The sequence below is a fragment of the Phaethon aethereus genome (genome assembly GCF_964289735.1).
Source record: "Phaethon aethereus genome assembly, chromosome: 6".
NCBI lineage: Eukaryota > Metazoa > Chordata > Aves > Phaethontiformes > Phaethontidae > Phaethon > Phaethon aethereus.
Window position 1 is genome coordinate 20893945 of NC_138580.1, and position 25074 is coordinate 20919018.

Consider the following 25074-nt stretch of genomic DNA (forward strand, 5'->3'; position numbering starts at 1 on the left):
TCCCTTTTTCAGTATACTTATGGCTGGGAGAGTCCCATCGTCACCCGACAAATTCATGAGTGAAAACCACTGAGCATATGATTACATGAATGCAATTAGTTTTGGCAAAAAGAAACTTTTAAAGAGCAAAAGAAGCTTTATAAACAATGAAATCATTTAACTGACACTACTACATCAGACTTTACACTTTTCAAATTACAAGGCATCATGAAACAAATTTTCTTTAAATCTGCATTGATAAAGTAGAAAGGCATAGAAAGACTTGTCCTTCATAAAGGATATGTAAACATGATTTAATATTGACATAGCCTGAGTAGAATCTTTAAGTTACACAGGCAATAATACAATGCATCCTATAAATTATTCCATTGACCCTCTAAAGCGAGGATAGCTTATAATTAATACCTGAAACCGAGTAACATACTTCAACAAAAGAAATTTAAAAAAAAGTATCAGAAAAAAAAGAACAGAAAAGCTCATAGAGATTTCTGATTCATCAGAAAGATCTCATCAGTTGTCATGAGGAAATATTATTTAACTACATTTGACACAGAAGGGGGATCCATCAGTGACTACTCACCCACAGCTAAGACAAAATCAGCTATTGCTGGATCTAAACTGGTGAAAAAATATTCTCCAGGTACCTGGACAGGAAATAAATTATCACCCTCAAAGTTATCCCTCTATGTAGGGAAATCAAAGCAGAATTAACACTCCTAGTTCTAATAGGTTTACAACTTAAAAAGAAACAAAGAAAACAAACAAAAAAACCCCACCACCCCCAAAAACCCCCAACAATACTTAAAACATTTATTATGAAAGCACTGCTTTTTAAAAGTGTGTTATTCTTATGAGTATTATCATCACCTAGTGACCCTTGCTTAAAGATCTATTTAGCTAGAAGTCTTGAATGAAATAGCTTTGTCATGCAGAATGAACGAAAGACAAAACCCATCACCACCTCATTTAGCAGTATAAAAATAGAGTAGCATTATATATAGTTGTCAAGGAACGGTTGACAAAAGGAACTACGATGATCACAATAATGCAGAAAAACCCTCAAAGTACAGAGTTTGATTTGATAACAAAACATTTTCAAAATCCCAGCACTGACATAACAGGATGCTCATATTACTCATTCTCAACTTCCGATTACTCATATTCTATAGGCATATATATGTGTGTGTGTATTTTTAGATATGCATATGTATATATGTACATAGATATACATACATATATATTATATGAATCCTTAATATTAAATCAGTTTTAGAAAACTTATCAAATCACCAAAATTTAACAAACCATGATAAAATCAATAGCCATATACTGAAAAGAGTCAGAGGACTGTTCTGGATTAATGGTTGGACTTGATGATCTTAAAGGTCCTTTCCAACCTAGTGATTCTGTGATTCTGTGTGATTCTGTGACTAGAATGACAACCAAGTTTAGAACGTTTTCTTACAGAATTTGCTCAAGCTGCACATGCCTGGCATATAACAATGTTTCAATCCAGTTTCAGAAATAATAAATATGGTTATAAACATAAGATGTGTTTGTTACACACAATTTTTCTCTCTTTCAGTCTTGAAGTTTTTACAAAGAATGTTTACTTGAATCTTTTTAAATTCCCGTGTGGATTTATTCATGCAAAGTCTTTTGATTAGAAGACCACAAATTTTAACACTGACAGTTGAATTGTATCAATTACAGTTCAGTCAGAATACAAAATTGCCCTTGACTCAAGAGCCAGTAACAAGGGATGCTTTCAGCACTAAAGGACAGTTATTGCAAAATGAAAGACAGAGTTAATAGGGGTCTTGCAATTTAACAGCAGAAATGTAGTACACAGAGACTCAGACATACTTTTTTTTTCAGGACTTCAACACCCCCCTGTACTATAGTGTGCTAATAAATATACATGAAAATATTATAAAATTAATTAAAACTAAATTACAGCAATGAAACCTGGGAGATGTTTGCATTCCTAAACATTTCATTTACAGCTTTTACACAGCATTGCAGACTAAGTTAAAAAAATGCAGCCTTTTTGATAGGCTTGCAAGTTATTCAAGTAATTTCTACTGAAAGGCACCTCTGAAAATTTCTGTTTCAACAGCTAAAACTTAAGTTTCATGTGGTAAAGGATGGCAGCATAAAACCTAGTACGTAAATGCAGTTATACAGGTTAAAATTCTTAGTGCATATCAAAACATAAAAGCTCTTTGTTTCATTCTCCTTTAAACTGGCATGTATGGCTTGCTGCGAGATGTACCTGGTCTAGTCTGGAGACTGGCGTGCTACCTATGGTGGAAGTGTACTGTTGTGAAAAGAAACATTACTAGGGAAGCAGTAGAACATTTCTTTTCCATGGCTACATTCCTGGGGATGCAAGATGGTCAAAACAAACCCAACTGTCATCACTAGCACACCGACAGCAAGAATCAGGCAGGATATGAGGTTATCTGGGTGGTTCCATCGCTCTTTGGATAGCCTTAGATAACACGCTGTTGGGATGATAAAAACAAGTGGGGTAGCACTCACAACTCCCTGTGTGTGGGAAACAACAATAGAAAAAACCCTCATAAGCATGTATATTTAGATGTGAAAAACAAAAACCTGCATTTTTAAATGGTTGCGATTAGATTGATGCAACAGTAAAGCCAGAAAAGAAGCCTTTTCCAGTGTTGCTATATGGAAAACTTTCTTTTCAAAGTCATAAATAACTTTCAAAAATATCTGTAAAACTATTTGAAATAATTCAGATTTATTTAAATGCTTTTGCTTTGCTAATACAGGATAATATTTTATGTCACAAATACTATTAAATCTGATTACCAGAAGTTTCACAGCTTCAAAAGTACAGTAAAATTCCAAACATAACAGTTCTACAATACTGTAACTGACTTAAAATATGTAAGAACATTCCATGTAGGAGTGTAGATCTAATACTGCCTTAAAGAAAAACAAAAGTGGAAACATCATGTAGCAGTTCAAGGAATTCTGATCAAGTTCTACATTTATGACCTGATTTAGGTTGGTTTCCCTATGAAAGTAAAGCTCCCTTTGAGAGAGTAGAACCTTTCCTCTTATTAAAAATTCAGCTCCTCTTTAAATGCTCTCTTAGATAAGGACAGATAAAAAGCACCTGCTTCAATGCTTTTACTTTTTATAGTAAAGCCACTGCAGATTAGCATACGAGTTACATGGCAAAAGAGAGCATCTTTATGCAGATATTTTGAACATTTACTTTGTCACATACTTAACAAACACTATGTTTAAACTCAATTATGGTGAGGTAGTAACACAGCCTACTGAATATCTCTGCATGTATATTTTTATGGTAGAACCTGTTAACAGTGATCAGTACAGACATCAAAAATAGGTACATGCACCAAGCTTCTTCATAGAAACTGAGACTCTTAAGTGAGTGAAGCAACACAAATCAGCGTCCCAGTAAAAGAATAGCACAGATCATCTTTCTTTCACATGTAAAGACTCTGCCTATTCATTTTTTCTGTACTGGTGGATATCAAGACTGAACAATCTTTCTAAATGCAGTACTTATATCCAATAAATACATATAGCTGTATTGTCAAACTCTCTCTTAAAAAAAAAGAAAAAAACCCCTACTAGACATGAGCTACCCACTCAAATGCCTGGCTATCAACTTCCATTTGTAACTGAATCAAGCTATCAAGATACTTGACTATCGAGTAATTGCTTAGGCCTCTCTGGGTAAAGATACTGCATTGATGGAATATTTGCTTTTGAGTGATTATTTTAAAACAATTTAATTCCAAATAGGAATCAAACATATTTATTCATGCTAGAAAGACTCACTGGCAGTTCTCTGGTGTAAATTTACTCTTAACATATTATACCATATAATAAGTGTAAAATAAATAGACATATACGGGCACACATAGTTAATTGGGCTTATTATACCAGTATTCAGGTCAGAATAGGCATGTGTGTATGTATGCACACATTTAAATACTTTTATTGGGGTGTATATACACACACAGGTGAATTTTCTGCACTTGTAACGTAAAAGCAGAGGGGAAAAGATGGAAAAGAAATTACCAACAGATGCCATGAATGAGAAATTTTAATGGAAACATGCATCCTGATCAAACCAATGTGAATATTGTTTATTTTGAGCTAGTTATAATTTGGGAAGGATTAACTTAGAAGAAAATATGTAGGTAATTATTTTAAATAGAGGCTGATTGGATAGCTTATCTGCATATTCAGACCTGTTTCTGTAGTACTAGTGCAAGCATGACCTGCAAAATCACTGCTACAAAATCACTCATTACTGCTTGGCTAGCAGATAAACTGCACTGTGGATCAGAACAGTGTTAAGTGTATCACGATGTACATAAAAGTACATGTATCATGTAGCATAAAGAACAACTCCCTCCATTTTTTTCCATCAGCTTTTGGTAAGAATGCAATATATGGCTTGAAATTGTCAATGAATGCATGAACAGGGACATAAGGAGGCAATTCTAAAATATTTCTATGAAGAAGCAAAGGCTGCCCTTAAAGACCTTTCTCCACCTTCTAACTTTTATATCCTGGAGTATGATATTTCCACATCTGCTTTGTTTATTAAAAATAGCTGACCTGAAATTGAAGGTAAATTGTTAAGACAAAGACTATTTATCATAAATGTAGACCGGATTTATTTTTTTTTTTTTTAACATTTCCTTTGATTAAATGTACATTCTCTGCCAAAAAAGACTGACATCATCTGGTAAGTCTACTTTGCTAACTAGTAGTCTAGAACTCCAGTAGACTACATGACAGTTCCCGACAACCAAAAAAGTTACAGTGATGTGTTAAAACTCGTTCAAGTCAAGAAGTGCCTTGTGTGGCTTGCTGGATAAGCTCCACCTCTGCTATGAGGCGGTACTAGACACAGGAATGCTTATTGGCAAACAAAGCAGTTTCCTCCTAAAAATCATACACTCAGGTTATGAAATTACTCAGTTTTACTGCCTGTTAAGCCCAAAGCAGGGAAAAAATCCAGTTATTATCTCTGTAGTCTCACTACTACTCGTTTGTTCTTCCTCCCCCCTCCCCTTTTGGCTCAAGGCAGTCATTACCATCTGCCCCAGCGTTTAGTAATTTGTCAAATTCATCAGAAGCAGGGAGTAGAAAAGCAAACGCCAGATTCAGTTCTGCAATACAGTTAGTATGAGTATTTTAGTGATTTCCACTGCAGATTAAATACATTTGGTAAGTCACAACCACTTGCCGTTTCTCCAGAACTCTTACAAAAGCCCTCCCCAACCATATGAACTTTACTTATGAACTTCCTTTCTCCTTTAATTATCTGATTTTGAAGCAGTGAATAATTCCCTTTTTTCCTACGAACATTTCTACTGACTACTATGTCTAATTACATAAGATTTTCAGTAGAGCTGTGGATTTTTCAGAGTTCTGTTTTATAAAAAAGTGATTTATTAAATAAAAGAGTATACAGGTTCACTTACATTCAGCTCTAAAACTATTCCAAGGCAATCATACACTAATGATACACCAGTTGCCACAGCAATGATAACTATTGTCACAACAATATGGAAAACTGTTGAGAGGTTCCCATGGAAAAACACATTGGCAATCACCTGAAAGAGAAACACAATTTTAAACCTTGATTTTGCTCTTTATGTTAACAAACAGCTTATTCCAAACCTGCTAACCTTAGGAAACTAAAAGAATGGGTCAGAATACAGACTGAACTTTACCTATCTTGCTTCAAGGAAACATCTCCATCCACTTTCAGAAATAACTCATAACAAACATAAATAAATTGCAGAACACTTGCAAGACTGACTTAGTCATACCTGCAGGATTTAAGGTATACTTGCTTTCTTCTCATTTGCCCACTACAGAATAAAAACCACTTAAAATTATTTATTGAGCAGATGGATTTCCTAGATGGAGGTATTTTCACAAAACTAGTAAGCATGACAAATATGTTATCTTTGGCTATTCTCAACATAACAACAGTAACATTTATGCCAAACTTGGAATTTTAAGCAGTCCTGACATTATTAAGTAATTATTAATATAATATTAGATATTATAATAAATGTAATACAACATTATATTGCCAGAATCTAAACAGTACAACTAGTACCTCATACTCATTGCATGCAGTAGGGTCTGTAATAAATATCAACATATCCTATCAACGATTGACTGCAGCTATAATATATTAATAATGTGAGAATATTGTTAATATATATGAACATTGTTAAAGGGAGAATGTAATGAATACTGACCTCTCTGGTCACAAAACATTCAAGGGGGAAGGTCAGAATTACAGTGACTCCATAACAAAACCTTCCAAATGTAGCAAGGTTGTCATCTCTACAGTAGTTTTCAAATATATCTCCTAAGGCATAGCAAAACATCAGTTAGTTTGAACTTCATGTCATTTGCCTATCTGCAAATTGAAGTTTAAGTTACTGGAGTTACTGGAGTAATTGAGACTTTCAGATCCCCTCTCCTGACACAAATCAAGAAACTGTAGTTAGTCAGAAATTATATCCAGGAGGAACTTTCACCCTATTCTGCTAGTAGCAGTGGTTTTATTTCGAGTAGCATTTATCTTTCAAAAATATGTTAACATATACACATTTTAGTTTGTCATCTGTTATCTTCCCCTTAGCACAGATTTTATATGAGATGCTGGTGTTTGTTTAAATAAATATTTGACAGATTCAGAAAGAAAGCTTGTATGTAAAAGATACATTCCCTTTAAAAATGTAATTCCTAGAACAACTACACGAGGAAGACCAGGGAGTTACCTCTGGTGAACTGCATTTCACTGATAGTATCTAATCATATCTGGTAAGCTACAGTGAAGAATTTCAAATATTGTGACCCTGAAAGCCCATTATAAACATATAGATTATTACCTAGCAAATCTTCTTACATCTAACAACAAAAGCATTGTTAGAGAATACAAATTATCATCTTGCTTAGTGTTTACCACAAAGAATCTGGAATAATAATCTCTGAGGCACAAGAGAAAACTGCAAGACAGTGATCAGATGATCTACTAGGTCCCTTCTACCCTATTACTATACTGCCTTATGATTTACTACTTTTAGGATCACAATGGCACTGAAGAAGCAATAAGGTGTACTTTAGAGAAAACACCCAAAAGATTTCGACAGGGGAGACAGAAGGTAAGATGGAACCTGCTTAGTGTAGAGTCATATGCTAAGGGGTAGCTGCAGTCAGAGCTTTCTGTACTTGAAATATCTCAGCCAGTTTTCATTTAGTCTAGCTACAGTTGCATTTAGGACTTTAAGTTATTCGGCATAAACAGCACTGGAGGCAAGAAAAAAGGATGACAGATCAACCAGTAACCCCCATCCTACAATTCCTCTGTTCTCAGCTACATGCTGCTGCTCATCAGGAAAGGAAAACGGTTGGAAAACTTCTCCTACAATTTGGAACAGCACTATTAAATAACATAAAAACTGCTTGCTTATGAAATGTGTATTCTTCCTGAAGAAGCTAATGCACTGAACAAATTTATGCCTTGCTTTTCTGAAAGCACCTTTTCCACTTCAACAAAACTACATTAAATAGTATGATGTAACATTAATTATATATATTTATATGTGTATATATATATTCACATGCACACAGAGGTGACAGCAGGATTAGTTGCAGCAGAACAGTTGTTGTAAAGAAAGGAAATATCTCTAAGTCAGAGCTAGGATGCTATATTAGCACAGATAGGAAAAGATACAGGAAAACGTACAAGAAATATATGCCAAGCACCATGTAGAAAAATCAAGGCAATTTTTGTTCTTACTGGTCTCTGCTAGTGGACCATGTGGCTAAATTATAGATGTTTAGGTCTTGGAAGTATTTTGATTATGGAAGTACTCAAAGGGGACGTTCACTGGTGAGACTTACACTTGGGAATTTGACAACTATTGGCATGTAGCTGACATCTTTGTATCCTGTTTTGTTTGTTGACTTACTACAAGGAACATCCTAACTATTTCTGTCCAAACATAGTATGATTTTGGCATTTTTACAATCACTAAGTTATTAACAACAAGTCAGACAGAAAGGCGGAAATCTAAGGATTACAGCAAGCACTAAAATTGAGGGATCGAGCAGTTTACCTTCTGTGTATCCTGTAAAAGTCATATATCCACATGCAGCAAACACTACACTGATAACAACAGCGAGTGAGACAGACACATGTGTGACTCGAGACCAGTTCTTTAATGTGGGTTCTTCCAGAGATCCATATATTAAAAAGCTGTTATGGTTGCAGATGAATGCTGAAACACACATAGCAGTTATAGCAAATGTATGATTTCATGTATAGAAAAAAAAAAATTCATCCTGAGACGATTCTGATTACATCACCCTAAAATGCCACGCCATGCCATTTCCCACCCTCCCCACCTCCGTTCCACCTCTGTTTCCTCTTCCTGCTCTTCTTTTGTTTAAGAACCCAACAGCAGTTTTGATTTTTTTTTTTTTTTTTTTTTTTAGATCCACAGAGCCACCTGCTCCTTTCAGACTTCCTGTGACATCCATTTTAGGCAGCAGCAAGCATTGGGAGGCCTCAGATTGTCACAGCATTAACAAGAAGTAATATACCAGATCCTCCTGGCAGGAACAGATTTTAGAATGAAGATAATGGAGGTGAGATGAGACTCACCTGAATGGTCCACTGTGAGAAATGTCAAGCAACAGGCACTCTCCAGCAAGTACATGCATTGCAGTTTAAAATTTTTCTGTTAGAGGTTATCCAAGAGAACACAGAATAATCACAGCCTCCTCAGTTTATCAATTAGACTGACCTTATTGGTCCAGGTGTTTTAAGATGACCTGGAGAGTTGAGATGGATTCACATGCCACACCACTGTCTCTGCTACAGTAGCAATAGCCCCTTAGGGACAGATGGGCAATTGCTATGGTCTTAAACCATAGCAATTAAATTCACCTATGGATCACTCAGAGTCAACTTCATTTTTTTTCTAAACCAGCTTAACATGAATATTGATGTGTCATATTAATATAACACAAATAAAAAAGATACAATGAAAATATGCAGTTTCTAGGTCCAAAATATTAAATAAAGTAATTTCTTTACAGTTGATCTGAATATCGAAAATACAAACAAAATTACTTACCAAATGACATCACCCCCACAGCTTGTACTGCATTTGATTTTGCAAATATCCATGCATTTTCTGATTTAGGTCTAAAATAGACATTTGTTTTAATAGATCATCCTCTTTTCAACTATCAGTTATTAAAAATAATTTAAAATACTATGCTGTAATACAGAACTGCTAGTCACATCTCCAGAACTCTCTGAAGTAGGCCACAATGTTCACCAACAATAAGTTGAAACTAGGGAGATACCCTTGTCACCGCCCTTGTTTTGATTAAAGTATTTCTGTAATCAGTTTTTATAGCCAAAAATGTCAGCCTGTTTCGGTGACCAGTTTTGTAAACAAACTCTTCAAGTCATCATATACCAAGAAACAGCAACCAGGAAGGTAAAAGCAGTTACTGATTCTGACTAAGGTTATCTCAACCCAAAATCTCTTCTGACTATTTAGAGGCAATTTCTTCCTTTGAATTTACACATGTAATCCATGTAGTCTAGAGATACGTTTTTCCTAAGGCTACAAATCAAGTCAGGCAGTTTGCTTTTCTTTATACCTGTTCCAACTATTCTCATAGTAAAGGGATTCTGCTAGTTTCCAAAGGAACTATAAAATAAAGCGTAAGAGTATATGGAGACTTTTATAATTGGGCAAGAATGTAATATCCTCCACATCTGCTCCTCTAAGATATGCCCACAATTTTGGACCTGTGGTAATTGTAATTCTTAGAGGAGGACCACAGAACCATCAGCAAACTTTGTTAAAAACCATTTGATAAATGAATTTCCTCCCTTAATAAAGAACCAAAATGAAGGAAAGGAGGAGCACATGAAACATCCTTTTCCAGAACTACAATTTGCTAACAACATCAAATGAAATTTACAAGCCAGTTGAACATTTTACTATTAAAGCACAAAGGAACAGTACAGAGAAGCTTGCTCTTAAAAAGGTGGCTGCTGCTAACTTTGATTGCTCTGTTTTTATTTAGAGGGAAAGCTGCTGCCACCTGAGGCCTTAGCTGCTATGTTCCTACTGCGCTAGAAAGCCATACGGCACCCGTGCCAGCTTTGTGAAGGTAACAATGGCAGCTTTGCCTCTCCCTCTATCTGGCGACAACTAGCTGGTTTTGACAGCCGTAGTAGCATATGCTATGCAAGGTTTCATTGCTTTCAAATGTTTAAACTCCACACCCATCTACTAAAAAAAAAAAAAAAAAAAAAAAAAAAAAAGACAAAAAAGATGTTGCTGTTTCCCCTTTCAGAACTCCTATCTTACTATTTCTTGAGGGTTCAAATAGTCAATCCTTCCTTTTCTGTATTATAAAAACAGACTTAGCATCAAATGCACATTCAGTTCAGACTTAAGAGCACCTTTTCAGCTCTCAAGCTGTGGTTGTTAAGCTTAACTTCAAAGTGAAGAGAACCTGAGCATCAAAATCAAGTTCAGTTTTTTGTCCTGAGATGCAGTATATTATCTTGACTACTGTAACATACTGCTTCTAGTCTTAAGCAGCTGAATATGGCCCTCCCAGAACATTCTCAGACTCAGCATGTAGATGTAATAAATACTACAGCTGAAATAAGAGATACCTGGCATCAGTCTTGTGACATAGAAGTTCTGACCCACTACAGCTGCTGTAGTTCCTTACATAGAATAGCCTCCCTTAACTTGATGCCACTGATTTCAAATCACTAGAGATGTCTGTGGACAATTCATATTCTTAAATTTTGAATGTATTATTTTTCAGGGAAACATTCACATCTGGTTAGAAAAAAAAAAGAAAATCAATAATATTCCAAAATAAAAATAGAATATAGAAAGCTAACATTACAACTGTTCCATTCCATAACCACTAGAGGTCATCTTTGATATAAAAACATACAGAATGAAAATTTGTTTTATTTTCCTTTGACAACAGTATTTGTGAAAGTCTTCTTACCTCCTTTCCTGTTAATAATTAACACTTAGATTATCTAATACTCTATAAACCAAAATATTTTTAAAATGCACAGAAATAAAGGATGCTTTTGTCTGAAACACATTTAATTTCTGTGAAAATGGTACATCCCATGCAACAGTATAGCTATATTATAAGCTCCTATAAAAAGGGATTTAAAAAAAGGAATGTAGATTTCAGCTGAAAAAAAACTGAATAAAGTGGCCAAATAAACAATTAAAAAACCAAAATAATCACAGGAGCTAGTTTTCCCCCTGCACAGTGTTAGCTTATGCACTAGCAATATACAACAGACCAAAACATAGCTTTGCTTTACGGATGAATGACAAACCAGATCAGGAGTAATATTTGAGAGGGGAAAAAATCCAAAAGAACAAAATCCTGTTTATTTAGCAGCATAAGAAGATAAATTCCTTCCATTCCAGTTGCGGAATGGAAGAAGAATTTCAGATCCATGATTTGAACACTACCAGCAGATTGCAATGTCACACAATGCACGTTAGTATAGATGATATATGCAAGAGTATATGACTATTGCTTACAGTATGTCATATACTGCTGCATGTGTTTTGAAAAACATTTTCATACTTTGGGAATAGAGGGATCTCGCACAGATATGATACGGAAACTAAGGAGTGAAAGCAACATAGTAAGAAATTTCATTTCTGACCATTTAGGACTAAGAGACAACAGCCTTAGGGTACTGACCATACCAACAACAGATCACCCCAAGTCCAGTCTGCAGGACATACAGACTTAGGCAAAGCTCCTCGAAAAGGGTGCAAGGGACACAAACAGCAGCTACATAAAATAAGACTTCAGACTGGGCAAGAGAAAATTTGTGTCAGGAAACAGTAGCTGTTAGTTACTGAAGAGCCATACTGTGAATAATCACTTAAAATGACTCACAAGACAAAGGCCACCTAATGGAAATACCAAGTGCCAAGTGTCAAGGTAAACATACGTACATTCACATAAATACGTCTCCCTGTGTAGGCAGATGCACACATAAGCTGAAAGAGTCTATCACAAGAATACCCAGTAACACTACACCTATTCTGCTTTTTCAGTCCTGAAAAATGGTTTTGGTTTTTGGGTTTTGTTGTTGTTGTTTTGAGAAGGACCTTTGTTCTGAGCAGTTTGACCTACATTCTTGTTAGGAATGGTTAGGGGAAGATTTTAACTGCTGCTCATACAAGAATAGCAGTAGCTGTGAATATCCATGAATGACAAGAGCAGCTAGCTTGTTGCTCCTCACTCAGTGTATGAAAATACAGGCTATTTGTGTTCACGCCTGCATGAACACAAAGCTTTTTCATGCTGGAGAAGTAGTCAGATGAAACACAATGAAAGTTAACAGAAGAAATACATTTGTGATACTAAATGCATTTGTTGAGAGCTGCACCTTCTATCATATATAGTAGAAGTTGTAGCACAAAGTAAAAGCTGAGAGGTAACAGAACTGTGATTCCTGAAACAAAAATAGTAAGAGATTGATCAAGAAGACATTCCAAGGGAGATCCCAGGCAGGAAAAAGCCTCAGCTGCAAGTAAGACAAGAGCAAGGTGGACTAACTATTCGCACCATCCATAGGAAGGTAGTGAGGCCTAGCTATGAAGAAAGCCTAGAGGTTAAGAAAATAAGACTCTACTCGGTCTTCCGTACACTTAAGGGAAAGTATAGCATCATAAGCATGCTAGTGAGTTCAAAAACGTTTTGAAAATATCTGTGTTTATCTACATAAGAACAGGGCAAAATGAAAAGAAAAATGAACCAGGCAAGGTTAAGACTTCCTAACAGGGTAAAAGGCATTTCACATCCAGATCATGAGCAAGTCGGACAAATTTGTTTGGCAGTCTGAAACAGCGTATCTTCTACTTCTCATAAAATATTTACAGTATAATATTCCCCATCGTAAGACCCATGCTATGCAAAAATCTTTTCTGTTATTCATGTAGCAATGCTGCCAAATATAATACAGCATCAGAGTGCACCAGAAAAAATACCTTTAAGGTGGGCAAGGAAACAGACATTCCTGATCTCAACCGAGCTTGCAGGCATGAAACACTGACTGACAAAAAGTTAATTTCCAGAGAGGAAGCAAAGTTGTACGTTTGACAGGGGAGCTACGTTGCTGGAACGAGCAAAAGACTTCCATTGTTTTGGACTGAAGATCAGTTACAAACCACCAAGTTTAGGTGCAAGCTAGCAGTTATCAAAATAATCCAGGAACATATGGCAGATTAATTCAGGTTTAATTCAATGATTTAGACATTTAGGAAACTAACCGTAAAATTTAAATCCAATTCTATTCTAAGGCAAAATACCTTTTTAGTTTTTGTTTAAACTTTAAAAATTTGAAGATACTGAAAGAGTTTACAGATGCTGAATATAACTTCAATCAATACAATGGAAAGTGAGTAATGTTCACATCAGCTTTGAATTTTATATTAATCAAAGTCATCCCAGTTGTTAAAGAACACAGATGAGGCAAAGCTGTATGTAATCCCCACTTAGTTAAAGCTGCTTTAATGCCTCTTCCTTAATGAACTACTTAGCAGCTCTGTAAATATACATTAGCTTAGGTTTTATTATTTAATTTCATCACACATTAAAGTTTATCTTCGCTTACTATTGGATTATTTATATGAAAGAAAGAATCAGCATTCCACTTTCAAATTATTTTCCCAAACACTTGGTATTTCATCTTTGTGATCAGCTGCCAGTTGAGTAAATTTCACATCCCTTTATGTGTAGCAGATGCTCTTGAAGTTTTTCTTAGAGATTTATGTATTATGCAGACATTGACATCATGACATTCTTTCCAAAAAAACACCAAACTAAAATGATCCATCTTTATGAGCTACATAAAGTATTGCTTTTTACAGCAATGAATGTTAGTTTTAGCTTTGAAGCATGAAGTTATTTAAAGCAGTATTAACATACTGCACATTTACAGTTTGAGGTAATTCTAACCCATTGTTTTTGATCTCAGTAGAAACATACCCATCTATAATCAGGGGGAAATAAAGTAAAGAACGGAGCATAAAAACGTATTTTCATCCAACATCTTCAACTCTTGAGGGCCAGAACACTGAATTCTATCTGCAGGTTCATTATGTCCTTCAGGCAACAGTAATCATATGAATTATATTAATCAAAAGCAAAACTAAAAAAACAAAACAAAACCCCCCCGAACTTCAGTTTCGTATTTGTCATAAGAGGAGATAAATTAAAGAACCATCATATATACATTTTTTTTTTCCCTGAGAATGAACAAGAAAATAACATTCCTATAATGTCCCTGGACAACCCGCTCCACTCCCAAAGCAACTAAAAAAAAAAAAAGCAACACTTCAAAGACTTATAATTGCTGGTTTTCAGCCTATAGTTTCAAGCACATCAAATCATTGTAAACAATAATAGTGTTCTTGTTTCACTGATGATGATTGTGGAAAGTTTCTAGGAAAGATAATATCCTCTGTTGTCCAAATAATAGGTATAATTTTCAGCTAGAACATGAATTGCATTTAAGCAAAAAGACAGTTTTATTATTCCCAGACAATCTTCTCATACCTCTCAAAGGGAAGAAATTTTCACTTTGAAAAACCTAAAGGTAAATGAAAACTGATAATTACTGTTTGAGTAGTAATCAAAGTGGGAAGATATCTGAATGGGATTCCAGTGGACCCTGACCTGAGTCCAGCACTTTTGAATGTATTCAGCAGTAACTTGAATGATGGAACAAAAAGTAAGAAGCATCCTTAATAGAAAGCATGAAATGTGCGGTTAGCACAAGCATCCTAGAGAACAGGGTGAAAAAAGAGAAATCATAGGTATGTTGGTAGATGAAGAAATCATCCGATAAAGCAGTATTCAATTCTGTAATGACAAATTCTACAGTTATGCAGGGGGAAAGAAGGCTTCATGAGAACATGGCAGGGAGGAACAGCAAAAACAACCCAAAACTTCATGAGAACAGAGTAAAAGAAAAGAAAGGAAAAATTGCCAGCTCACAGTTCTGCAGAGAAGGGCTTGGAGCTTCTGTTAGACTCAAGGCATGTCCACAATATCACGCTATTTTCCAGCGGCAAACAACAAACTAGGTTATATAAACAGGTGTGGCAATACCCAAAAGATACAGTTGAAAGGGACCTCAAGACACTTTGCATGTAAGATACATCAATCTGTCTTCTCTGCTCCTCAGTGGGAATACCACAGGCAGCTGGGGCATCAGGATATCACTTTAATTTACAGAGAACTTAAGGCAGCCATTGAAGATGATCAGTAGTACAGGAAATGGCAAGAAGAGAAACACTAAAGGAACTGTTTGTTTAGTCTATAGAAAGGACCATTACAACTCTTTACAGGTGTTTTTAAGCATCTGGAAAAGAATGAACAGTGTGCTGTCCATATCCACTGTGGTTTGGCCAAGAAGCAATCAACATGAAATGCAGTAAGAGACACACACGATACACATTTAGGAAGAATTCATAAGAAAAGGTTAGTTAAGAACTGGAATGGGAAATCATGGAATTGCCAAGAACAAACTAGACAACCACCTGTCATCAATGACAAGCCAATCAATTCTGCCATGTAACAATTGTAGGGATTAAATATTCTCTCTTGGCCCCATCAAGCTTTTATCTAGGATTATACAAATTCTTTTCCTATGTGACAGATCTGCAGACTGTATTTCATAATCATGATTTTATTAAGTCTCTTTGAAAACTTTAACTTCTATTTTATTAAAATAAGGATTCACAGTAAATGTATTATTTACTTGGTTCACTTGTTATAATACTATGATGGGATCCATATTAAAATATATTACTGTTCTTTATTCTCATTGCAAAAAAAAAAAAAGAGATGGCATTCATTATACCATTAACAAAATATTAGAAGGGGATTTTTATAATTAAAGAATATGCCTATTTCTAATTGTAAAATACAAATAGTAAAAATAGACATTGATAGAATGTTTGTAAGGCAAAAAAATTTGATTAACAGTTTATCACCTTGCTAGATGCATTTTTGAAAACAAGAAGTATAAAGGCAAAAATGGAAGTATCTAAAGAATTAAAAGATAAAACTTCAAGAATCTCTCAAAACTCAACATTACTTACTGTAAGAAAAAATAAAGCTATGCATTCCATAATTTTCAGTGCATCACAATGGTTGAGAAGAAGTGTTACTATAGTAAGAAGGTCATGAGTAACCATTACATATAGCTTCTTCCTTTTATGATGGGGGATTTTGAGATTACCCTTTCAAATATGTCTTAAACACAGAGTATGAAAACCACGCTGCTTCTGAAAGATGGTGGGGGAGTACCACACTGTTCTGAGTGCATCATTTTACGGATGATAGACAACATCATCTGGTACAACTTCAGAAACTGCTATTCTAGCCATCTTTCTAGCATTAAACATGAATGTCCTGCAATTAACTCATGTATGACAGCAATAAGACAAATGAACAATTACATGTAACACTGCTGAAAAATCATGGTTGAAGAATCCACTTCTTACAGAAACATTAGAAATACTACATAAAACTATTCCAATAAATAAAAAAGCACATTCAGAAATAGAGTTTGTGGTCTTTATTAATATATCTTCATATTTAAAGGATAAGTAAAAAGGCAGACCTTCTAGGCCAGAAAGGTAAGATAATAGATTCATAACACTTTCTTGCAATGTAATTATAAAATATTGCCACAACACACATTCATGTGTACTAAATTGTCTAGAACACTCCCATGTCCAATGTCAAATACTACTTCAGAGTACGAGTGCTGGAAAACAGTTTTGCATGCTTATGTTGTTTTCTCAAATGACAGAATAAAGTTTTTATTATTGTGTTCTCTTTTTTCTTTTCATTATTTGTATTCAATTTTTATAATTAAATAATTACATTAACAGAAAAAGAAATATTCCTAAGACACTATCTATTTTAACATTGTAAATATAGGCCATCTGACAATTATGGACAAGATTAAAGATTTCTCAAACGACAGATAACCTCACATGCCCATTCAGGAGCCACCTGCTATTAGCCATATCACCCGCAATTTCCAATTAACCTGTAGTTTTTTTGAGACTTTTTCTAGATTTGTTTATGTGCAAAAGAAGAAAAAAAAAAAAAGATTAAATATGTTTTAGCAGTTCATTTTGTATTACTGTTAATACAGATTAATTTTTCCAATTATCTGTCTCTCCCAAAACAGCCATGTTCCAAACTATGCAGCTATAGGTAATAGTGCGTATCATCAAGAATTCACTTTATGGCCAGTGTAACAATACTCACACTTGTGGACTGAGTGTTACTGTTCTCACCATCACAATAATCAGGATGACAATAGTTAAAATCAGTGAAATAAGAGATACCTGTAAAAGTAAAAACATGAATTCAGTCAGTAAGCTGCTGAAAGGTTGTCCTCTTAGCAGCATAACGTACTTTTTTTTTAAAAGAATAATTAACAACCAAGTAAAGTTCTAAATATTACATGTCAAATATTTAGAATTAGAAAGCTTGTCTGATATAATAATCTTTTAATTTGTTACTCTTTTTGAGTAACTAGCCACTTGCAACAATTTATCTAATTTTAAGATATTCCCATTCAAACATTTCTAATTAATGGTGCTCAGCATTTCCAAATCAGGCCTGTATCACCCAGTGCTTTACAGGACTTGAGTTCTACTAGCAGTAGATGGAAAAATTCCAGGGATTCATATGGAGAGCAAAGTTTTGCTTAAACTATTACAAGTTTTCCAGTATTTCTTGGGACAGAAGGCAGTCTGAACTTTTAAAATACTTAACATGCTTTAGCCAGATGTAATTGAGTTCAAATACATTAAGTTATGATTGGCACTTATTTTCTAAGGGCATACAGAAAAGTAAACCAAAAATCAACTGCTATTGCGATTTACCTTTCCCAGTTTTGCTATATCTCGATACAAAGATATAGGCAAGGTGAAGATGATAGTGGTAAGGAGAATTATGAAGTGGCGGTCAGTAAGCACATTATCTGGTCCAACTAAAACAAAAAAGAAAATAATTTATTTCTCTAAGAGACTGACATAAGGAACAGATTAGTTACATTTGAAAGGCCAGGAGTAACAAACTGATGTTGACTAGGCTTTTATCCCCTTTATTCAAGTTAAGTAACACTGAAATAAAAATTAGGCATGAACTAACTTTGAGGAAGCTATACACAGCATGTGCATAATCACAAGAATTCTGCAAATTCAAATCGAATGCATAACATATGGGATATATTATACCAAACTCTGGAAGTCTGGCATTTCTACATATAGATTAGTGTTAATTTCTTTCATCATGCCTGGGTCAATGTTATCAGCCTGCAAGTAAAACATTCTACTACTTCTTTCTGCCTTTTACTCTTCAGGATGTTTTGACACTGTGTTGTTAACAATTAATTAATCAATTACTGTGCTGTTGAAGAAGATAAGCAAATTATTAAAAGAACAATCTAATTTTGAGGTTTCTTTTGAGTACCTCCTTTCTTGCTCTCAGCTGACTTCCACTTGAAAAATACAGATTACCATGTGAAGGCAACAATGTTATAATATTCCCTGCAATCAGTGGGATTTATTTGTACAACTGGTGTGTTTTTCAAGCCAATGACAACTTAAAAATAAAGCGCATATCAGCTTCAGTCAAGCTACTGTGAATCATGGGCTTTAATGAAAGCTTGCTGAATAATTATGGCTGGAAAAGTGACTGGCAATTGACATGGAAAGTCTGTGTTCAGTTCCCTCTGCTCTTTGGGAGACTAGAATGCTTTCGCACCCTTTTCCAGACAGGCACTCTACCAGCCAGGTGAAAACATGTGTCATGCTGGGGGTTCCTCCTGTTACAGAAGTTGTATTGTATATAAATTATTAGACATTCACTGTCACTATCAACCTGATCAGGTATTCAGTGTGACAGTTAAAATTGCATCCACACCTTGCAGGCTTAAAATTATAGTCCTCCTGTGGAAATCAAACAGTTCTTACAAACACTAAATTCCACTTCATTGCAGACATGTTCTTTTTAGTTTCATTTGCCAGTGAAGAATGTTTTAACTTAGCTGACTTTGTGCTAAAGTATATGGCAAACATACACAAAAACTGCTCCACTGATTCTGTTGTGAAAACTTACAGCAGAGGGAAGAGTAACAAGTGCAAGCTAAAAATGCCACATCTGGTTTAGCAGTGAATATCTAAGAGAACTGAAAGTTACATATGCAGTTCATGACCAACTATTACAGATATGCTTAAGGAAGCATTAAATCCATTATATCATTTGCAAACCACCCAGATTTACTAGATAAAGTGCAGTTACAGTATTCAAATTATTATTATAGGAAATACCTAAAAAAAAAAAAGACAAAATATGATGACCTTGTAAATACACCACTGTGGAAGACTCCTTCTGTTTGCTTAATATTTCATTGAAGCATATGGTCTCTTCACTGACGCTGAGTCCAATGACAACCAAGGACTAGGATTCATATGTTTTATTTGAGAAAGACTTATTAAAAAAATCCCAAACACAAAACCCCAAAAAACACTCATACAAATACATTTCAAATTCTTAACTTGAACTATATTTAAGAGTAATGTAGAAGCAAAGTAACAGGTAGAACTTCAGACTGATGCAGGATGCTAATCCGTAAATACTTATGCTATATTATTATCCAATACATTTTCCCTGTTCTGAATTTTTTAAATGCATCTTACCTCCAGGAATTCTCTGAAAAACTTTAGTTAAAGTGTCTCCTGTTATTATGTTGTAACTGATCATAGCTTAAAGAAAATAAATTTTTTTGTTAGTACAAGTCAAATATGAACTATTTGATAACCATTAAATACACATATTTTGTGGACTTCAGGATTATATGCCACTATCCCTCTTGTATGAATTCAGGCTAGCACCAATAACTTCTAAGTTTCAGGTTTAAAACAAAATAATACAAAAATTCTTTAACACTCTCCCCCGCCCTTTTGTTTTTTTTAAATGGGTACAACCTAAGCAAGAATCCAGTCTGACAAGCAAGGCCATTGTGCTGACTTGCCATATAAACTTACTTCAGAAGAGGAAAAAAAGGCTTTTTAAAACTGTTTGTTTCTAACAGCAATTCTTTGTCTTTTTTTTTCCCCAAATTCTTGTTTCTATTTAGTAAATTTCCTGTGTTAGTCTAATAATCAGTCCTGCAACTAAATGCCTAGGACTTCCTAGCTCATGCAAAAAGCTAGCAAAATCTTTAAACCAGAAGAAAGGAGGAGAAAATAGATTAAGGTATCAGATACGCACTTCCATTCCTTCCTCTCATTAATAAGAATTGTGGCCTTAACATTCATATTTCATTCTTACCTTGTTCTACACTTGGAGTGTGTATATGTGTGCATGTGTATGTATACATATACACAAAATACATTTATATACTCATGTGGTCTTCACCATTTAGATAGCATACATACAGGTATTGACCTTAACTAATGCATAAATATTCACTTTTGTGAAATTTTAAGTCATTAACACCACTTACAGAAATAAATTCAAGCAAATACATATGCATAACTAGTGTCATGGTAGCGACTGAGATCTTTACAATTCTCCTCCATATTCTCTATGAAGTACTAATTATATTATTTTTTAAGTCAATATGTGTAACATTGTTGCCTGCAGTAAGAGTAACATGACTCTCTCAAAAATCTCAGCTACCTGTAATAAATTCAGACTGATTATTCACCAAGGAGGAATTTTGATCAGGGACTCTGTGGTCACCGAGTCCAGACTCTTGGTATCTCAAGTCACCACCTCTTGCAGCTCCATGTGTGAAAATATCAAGCTTATTTAAGCTTTGATTTCATTATGTTACTACTGTAGGGGACACATTCAGAATATCACTTTATTTTAAACTTCTGGTCTAATTAATTTGTGCCCAGATTATACCTGTTTGTTCTTTCAGTATTTCTTCTTCAAAGGGGTCTCGACTGCCCAATTTTCTAGTACCTCATTGGGTATGAGGCTGAATTAACACTTTTGAAGAGCAATGGCAGAACACAATATTCAAGCAAGATCTGATCTGTGGCTTCTCCAATGACAGTAATACTACATCTTCGGAAAAAAAATATTAATTCAATATACTCCTAAAGTCATGTTTTCCTTTTGTTTCAGGCACATCAAATCTGTGTTCTGTTACTCATTCCAGAAGAGAATCTCTTATTTGCTATTTCTCATAGCTACTTTTGTCAATTTTTAAGTGTGTGATCATTAATTTCTATTATATTTTCTATAATAAATAGATATTTTCTGTATTTTCTATAATAAATGCTATTACATTTCAGTTCATTTCTATTATTCTGGCCCTCCAATTCATTGAATTCTTCCTCAGTCATTCTTCACAACACAATGATTAATTTTAAATTATTTTTCTTAATAGGAAAGAGATGTATACAGTATATTCTTTACAGAGTTAATATTTAACCAGTGAAAGAATGTGGTAAAGTGAAAAAGCTTATTATTCATAAAACTTAAATATTTATATTTTATGTGATCTTACCAATAAATGGATATAAAAATTGAAGACTTGAAAGAATCAGATAACCTACAAGACCGTATGTTTTTCTGACCAGCTCTTGATAGGTGTTGGTACTGGAGAGGTTCCCTCCTTTGATCAGTAATATAATGGAATAATCTGTTAAAATATAAAATTACTGTTAAAGACAGCATGAACCAACTTGTGGTTGGTTACTGCTCATCTTTTTCACTCCTTAGAAAAAAAAAGTCTGTAAAAAGAAAAACAGTAGCACTGTGAAGAGCAGAGACGAGGAATCTCACAAAGGATCTCAATCCACAGAAACCAGGAGATACAGGCTCATATTGGAAGGAAATTCCAGCCTTCCTGATTAGGGACAGCAGAAACAGACTCATTTTCGTTGGCTTCCAGTATAGTCAAAGGGAATGAGAACTGTCACGAGCACCAAGAAAGGAAAATTCAATTAATAATGCAGAGAGCTCCTGAACAGATGGAGCATTTGATTATATCCCGAAAGGGGGTAAAATGTGAGGACTGCCTGTGTCATGATGCTAGAAGTCTCAATCACTTTACTCAGCTATTTATCTAAGTTTGTGAAACATAAAGCTTAGCTAGTATTTTGTGTCTTCTCCATTGTTTACGATAAAAATATTATCAACATTTTTATTGGATACTTTTAAAATAAAACACACACAAAGTGATTTATCTGGGAAACCATGAAGCAATGTTCCTTGAGACAGAGCTGATCTCACAGGCTGAATTACTCACATACTGAAAACTCAACATTTTATGAAGACAGTTCGAAATATTGCTGTTATGTCAAGCTATGCTTTAGGATTCATTTGAGCACCATGGGATTTTCCAGTCCAGATTAGTTACAGCACAGAATTTATTACCTTAGTGCAGATGTCTCGGCAGTTAGTAGCTAGACCTCGTCTATTCCTCATCTGGCTTTCACTTAGCTTGTAATCTACGCTGCGATAGGAACAGTTCCTTTCTGTGAACAGTATCAGCGTTTATTATCTTCTGTGAATGACTAAAATTATGAAATTTTCAGTCTTTACAAAGGAGACTTCTATCATTTGTTAATGTGAAAGCCAATCCAGAGATTCCCATGAGCATATGCAATTCTTACACAATATATACTTACTTACACTATAATTGGGAGCAGACAAAAGCAGAGATACAGAAGTGTTCATTATCAATTATGTTGCATACTGAGCTGATCTTGTACAAGAAATACTAAGTCTTTGTAGCAAGGGATCTTAGACACACCAAACTTGAAAAAGATTTACCTTTACATGACCTAAAATTGTATTTGGCTGTCATTATAGGACTACACCCAGTAGAGTTCAAAAACATCCCCCAAAATGAAATACAGTCAGGATTGCCAAATAACAGCTATTTGCCAATTATTCAATAAAAACTGTGGAAAATAAATGCTAATGTTACATATTCAGCCTGTACTTTAAATGCTACAAGTCAAAAAGTTGTAACTATAGTTATAATTTGCTTGTGCAAGATATATTAAGCCACACCACATCTTTAACATAATAAAATGCTGAGTTTAATTTACAGGTTCTGGGCCTACGGCTATACAGTCTTCAAAATACTGAGAAACATAAAGGTCAAATCAGTTTTCCTACAGAAAACTAACTAAAATTTCTGAGCTATGTTTATGATACGATTTCATTAATGTATTTTGCCATCAGCCATGCAGAAAATTTTCTATTTGTAAGAAACATATTCTTTATGTTATATTGCTCTCCAGTCAAACCTCAATCATTTATGCAGACCCTTAAATGACATTTTAAGCAATGAAAAGCATCAACTGCTTCTCAGCATATAGGTAACAGAATTTGTGCCATTCATGTTCACTTGGTTTGTCATTTTAAGACTTGAATTCACAGAGTCTTTACAAAAATTGTCTTTTGATGCCAATGGATTTACTTATGTTTAAGTTTATTTACCAGATGATTTCAAAACTTGCCTCTTTTTGAAGGTAAATCCATTATTTTTTTGATGAATGATAATTAAATAAAATATATTTTTAAAAAGTGATCTACAACCCACTCAAGGATCAGTCTCTTAATTTGAGTAAAAACAGCAGACTAAAACAGGTGATTATGAGGCACAAATAACAGCTATTCTTCCAAATGTCACCTTGACCTAGTCTAAGAAACTAGGCTTTATGAAAATAAAATGCACACAAAAAGCAGCTTTATATGTTGCACATTATAATTCTCTACTTTTACCAATCTGCTCAAGGGATTAGTAAGGCAAGGAAAAAATTTGTCGTTTTTGTTTTCATAAATATAACAATACCTTTCTTAAGGTATCGTTAAGCTCAAGGTCAGCTCAACATTGCAAGACTAATTTTCACTTTACAACAGAAACTGCTTTTAGAGTACCTGTGATACAGGCAACCCCAAATAAAAGCAGTATTCCTAGTGGAAAACCAGCTTCCTTCATTGAATATGGCAACCCTGTAAATAAGAAAAGGAGACATTATAGAAGAACCTTTCAAATACTTGTGATGACCAAAATAAAGAAATACTCAGATTTTTAAAAAATGCTATCAATCTCCCCAATTGGACCAGCATGCTTAATAACCTCAGAAAGGTCCTTTTTAGTGGACAAAGTGTTGCCTAAGTGTGAAGTTCAGTCAGCACCTGCCCAACCAGTTCTCTGATCAATTATGGCAAAGAGGCTGTAGAGTGCTTAACACTGTAAGAAATTATCTCAGCTGACACCTCTACATTTTTGTATAGTAAGCAAATAAAACCAGGGAAAAATCTTTAGGAACAGCAGCAGAAAGTAAGACAACAGTCTTATTCTCCCAACTGAATGGTCATGCGTGTATGAATAAGGCTGACCACAGGATAGCAAAGAAAAGTATACTTACTACATACTTACCTATAATGCCTGATCCTATGATAGAGTTGATAATGTTAAATCCAGCTGATGCCAGATCACTGTTTCCTCCTTTATTCCTGGGCTTACTAACGAGAGCTGTTCGGTCATCTGTTTCTACCTATTTCAGGAAGACAGTGATAACATTATACATGAGAAAAATAGGTGAGAACGAGGATTTTACACATAATCAATTCAAGATGAAAAAAGATGGTCATAGACTCAGGTTTGTAGAGGTATTTTGATAACTAAATCCTATTTTTTTCAGTAAGAAATCAAAGGGGCATTAGGCATCTAATTCCTGTATAAGTCTGACCCATATCTTCTGTAATTAATTCTTCTTTGAAAAAACATAATTGAAAGGACAGAAATGTATATAAACTCAGAGGGAGACTGTTAAACAAAGAGCTTTATAGTCACATTCCAAAGGCAGAAATGTGAATCAAGTATTTTTAAAAATATTTTGGTTATTACAACGGGTC

The 25074-nt window shown here is 34.6% G+C and overlaps 1 protein-coding gene across 1 annotated transcript; it reads right to left on the minus strand.

Annotated features, from left to right (window-relative positions):
- Nucleotides 1-2304: 2304 nt before the first annotated feature.
- On the minus strand, nt 2305-24704 carry SLC38A11 (solute carrier family 38 member 11; the record flags this gene model as incomplete). Its single annotated transcript, XM_082001315.1, has 11 exons — nt 24596-24704; nt 24091-24165; nt 21704-21838; nt 19878-19943; nt 18060-18166; nt 17437-17516; nt 9189-9259; nt 8166-8327; nt 6297-6409; nt 5505-5636; nt 2305-2550 (listed from the first exon to the last, which is right to left on the minus strand). Exons 2-11 carry the CDS (start codon nt 24149-24151, stop codon nt 2305-2307), a joined length of 1173 nt encoding a protein of 390 aa, XP_081857441.1. The 5' UTR covers nt 24152-24165; nt 24596-24704.
- Nucleotides 24705-25074: the final 370 nt, after the last annotated feature.